Source organism: Anopheles gambiae, chromosome 2, assembly GCF_943734735.2.
Source record: "Anopheles gambiae chromosome 2, idAnoGambNW_F1_1, whole genome shotgun sequence".
NCBI classification, from domain to species: domain Eukaryota; kingdom Metazoa; phylum Arthropoda; class Insecta; order Diptera; family Culicidae; genus Anopheles; species Anopheles gambiae.
Window position 1 is genome coordinate 48797971 of NC_064601.1, and position 2735 is coordinate 48800705.

A 2735-nucleotide genomic window follows, 5' to 3' on the forward strand; every position below is an offset into this window, starting at 1 on the left:
TTCGCCAATCGTCCTACTGTGCGATAATGATCTAAATTATTATTAGCGGTCACACGCAGCGAAAAGCCCTGCCCCGTACCAAACTAGTGCCTTGCTCGCCATTGTGGTGCCACTCGGTTTGGTGTTTGGCGCTTTCACCTCCCACCGGGGACGCATAATTAAGGTCGAACTGCATTGAAAAGTCAATACCGAAGCGGAGCGACCAGGCTTCAAACGCATCAATCGATGCGGATGCGTTGCCAATAAGCGATGGATATCCGGGTTCGGTTACCGGAACGCATTCGGGTGCCGGAGCTGCAAACACATACGGTTCCGGGGCTGTGACTTTACGGTATGGGTGGATGATTATTTTACGGTCGCTTTAGTCGGCATGGTGATGTTGAGTTCGTGCGCGAGTATAATGTTTGATTTTTCGCCATTGTAACAGCTTCCTTCGCTCTCTCTCTCTCTCACTAATTGTAGGAATTCAAGCGTTCTACTTTTGCAAAAACTATTCATAAAACAATTTTCCACTTTTTCCGTACTTGTTTTCCTCGCGCTGTTGCATTTTCATCTTGCATTCATTATGCACCTTTTCACGGGAAGGGTGCGGTGCGAGCAGTCTTAATCGAAAAACTTTCAGTGCAGCTGAACTTTTATCTTTCAACTCAAACCCCCCCCCCCCCCCACTCTCGGCCCTGTCGGTCATAAATTATCCTGCCTGGTGTCTTACGGGAAGCGTTGTTTTACTGTTGTTTCACACTAATGTAGGGGGGAAATCCGGAGCGAAAGGATGGAGCTCTTAGCAAAAATCCATTTTCCCCGGACGCGCTCTCGCACACAGCCAAATGTTTATTTATTGTTTTAACAACTTTTTCACTTATCGGCTTCGAAGCGGTCCCCCCCTCTCCCGCTCACTTTCTAGTTTCGATCGTGCCAATCACTTCCGGGGTAGTGCATCGATGGCTTCCGTTTCGAAGAGCTTGTAGCTGCAGAAGGCTTTTTTCTACCACGCGTCGTCTGTGGACGCTCCGAACGGTTCGGGTGCGTGGCGAAGGGATTGCGCGTGCCGTTGGAGGTGGTGAGCAGCTGGTAGCGGTGTGACAGCCCTTCGTAACGCTCGATAGCATCCGCGTCCGGGCCGGTGTTTGATCCTGCCCGGGGTGCATCCTCGACGGAGGCCGATCCCTGCTCTAGACTCGCCGCAATGTCCTTGCGCCGTGTTGCACCGGCCGTCATGACCATTACGGTGGGGTTCATTGTTTCCATGTGGTCCTTGAGGCAGCTTTGCAGCAGGTTGAGAAAGTACAGGAACGCCAGCAGCGTGAGCGCGGACAGTGCAGCCCCTTTGCCCTTGCCCGACTTGCCGCCGTGTGATGGTGGGCCCGGCCACAGTGGCGGCAGCGAGTGAATGATGGACGGTGGCGGTGATTGATGGTGCGGCGGTGGTGGTGGCGGAGGATGAGGGGGCGGTGGTGGGTGGTAATCGTATCCGCCGGAGCTACCGTGTGCGCTGGCCCCGTACCCGTCGCCCGACGAGCTAAACTTCATCCCGTACCCTTGCGAACCATCGCCGGCAGCAACGAGCGAATGCACCGGATGATGACCGAACGAGTGGCCCGAATAGAACGGAGAGCCACCGGGCGAAAGGTCGTACGGTGAGCCGTAGCCCGGTGCGAGCGGCATGGTCAGTTCTAGCCCGCCGGATGCGTACGACGGGTTGAAGCGATTCTGTACGAGCTGGCTGCGATCGACGGCTCGCGGAATGACGGCACCGATCGTGTTCACCACCATCGTCGCTGCAATGCAACTGCAGCACCGGTTGCCCCAACGCATCGCAGCAAGCCTTTTGTTTTGTTGGCGAGCTTGCAACCTGACACCGAAAGGCAGGACCGTTGCGATGCGCCACAACGTGAGCGTGTGCGAGAAAGTGCGCGCCGGAATGCGAGCGGGTAATGGTGCGAAGGAGCGGAGAGGCAAATTAAAAGAAAACGCCCATTAAAAACATATGCTTAATCTGCACCGAGCCGCATCGTCGGGGGAGGAAAACTCGTACCAGAAAGTGACAATTCGTCGCTCCAATGCGGCCGTGTGGGTTGAAGTGGGGGAGAAAAGTGGTAGCTTGTTACTGCTGGTCTTGTTTTATCACGAGATGTAATCAAAGAACACGCTGCTTAGAGTCGGTATCGATGCAGTTAAAGAAAAATAAAAAATAAAAGAGCATGCACGAGTAGGGCAGAGAATATCGTATTGCTTCGAGTTACGGACACTTGTATTTTTGACATTAAATTTTTCCATACTAATTCAATTTTAATCGATCAGACCTCTTTATTACTCGCTTTACTCCAGAAACCTTCTATATTTGAGGAAAAAATAAAATTTCCAAGAATTTTACCCAAAGCATAGCAGAAATTCATTAAATTACAACGATATTTGGATTCATATTCCGGACAGTTTTGAGCTCATGTTTCAAATTACGGACGATTTGATTCATATTCCGGATAGCCTCAAAATTCCTATTATAATCTTCAAATTTACACACACACTACACCTTTTTAGTATTTTAACTTGTTTCAATGTCTGGACACTTGATTCTGGATATCGGTGTGCTCTTAGAAGGACAGAACGACTTAAATACAACGGGATTTGGAAGTTTTTTTTCTCTTGTACTTGTAGATGAATAGAATTAAAGAACTGCTACGCGCATTGACGGTCTTTCCCGTACGGCCATCAAGCCATTTGTCACATAAATCTTC

At 50.4% G+C, this 2735-nt stretch overlaps 1 protein-coding gene across 1 annotated transcript; it reads right to left on the bottom strand.

Annotated features, from left to right (window-relative positions):
* Window positions 1–700: 700 nt before the first annotated feature.
* Window positions 701–1838, bottom strand: LOC11176022 (vasodilator-stimulated phosphoprotein). The gene has a single exon (XM_003436670.2). The coding sequence runs from the start codon at window positions 1813–1815 to the stop codon at window positions 901–903; it is 915 nt and encodes a 304-aa protein (XP_003436718.2). The 5' UTR covers window positions 1816–1838; the 3' UTR covers window positions 701–900.
* Window positions 1839–2735: the final 897 nt, after the last annotated feature.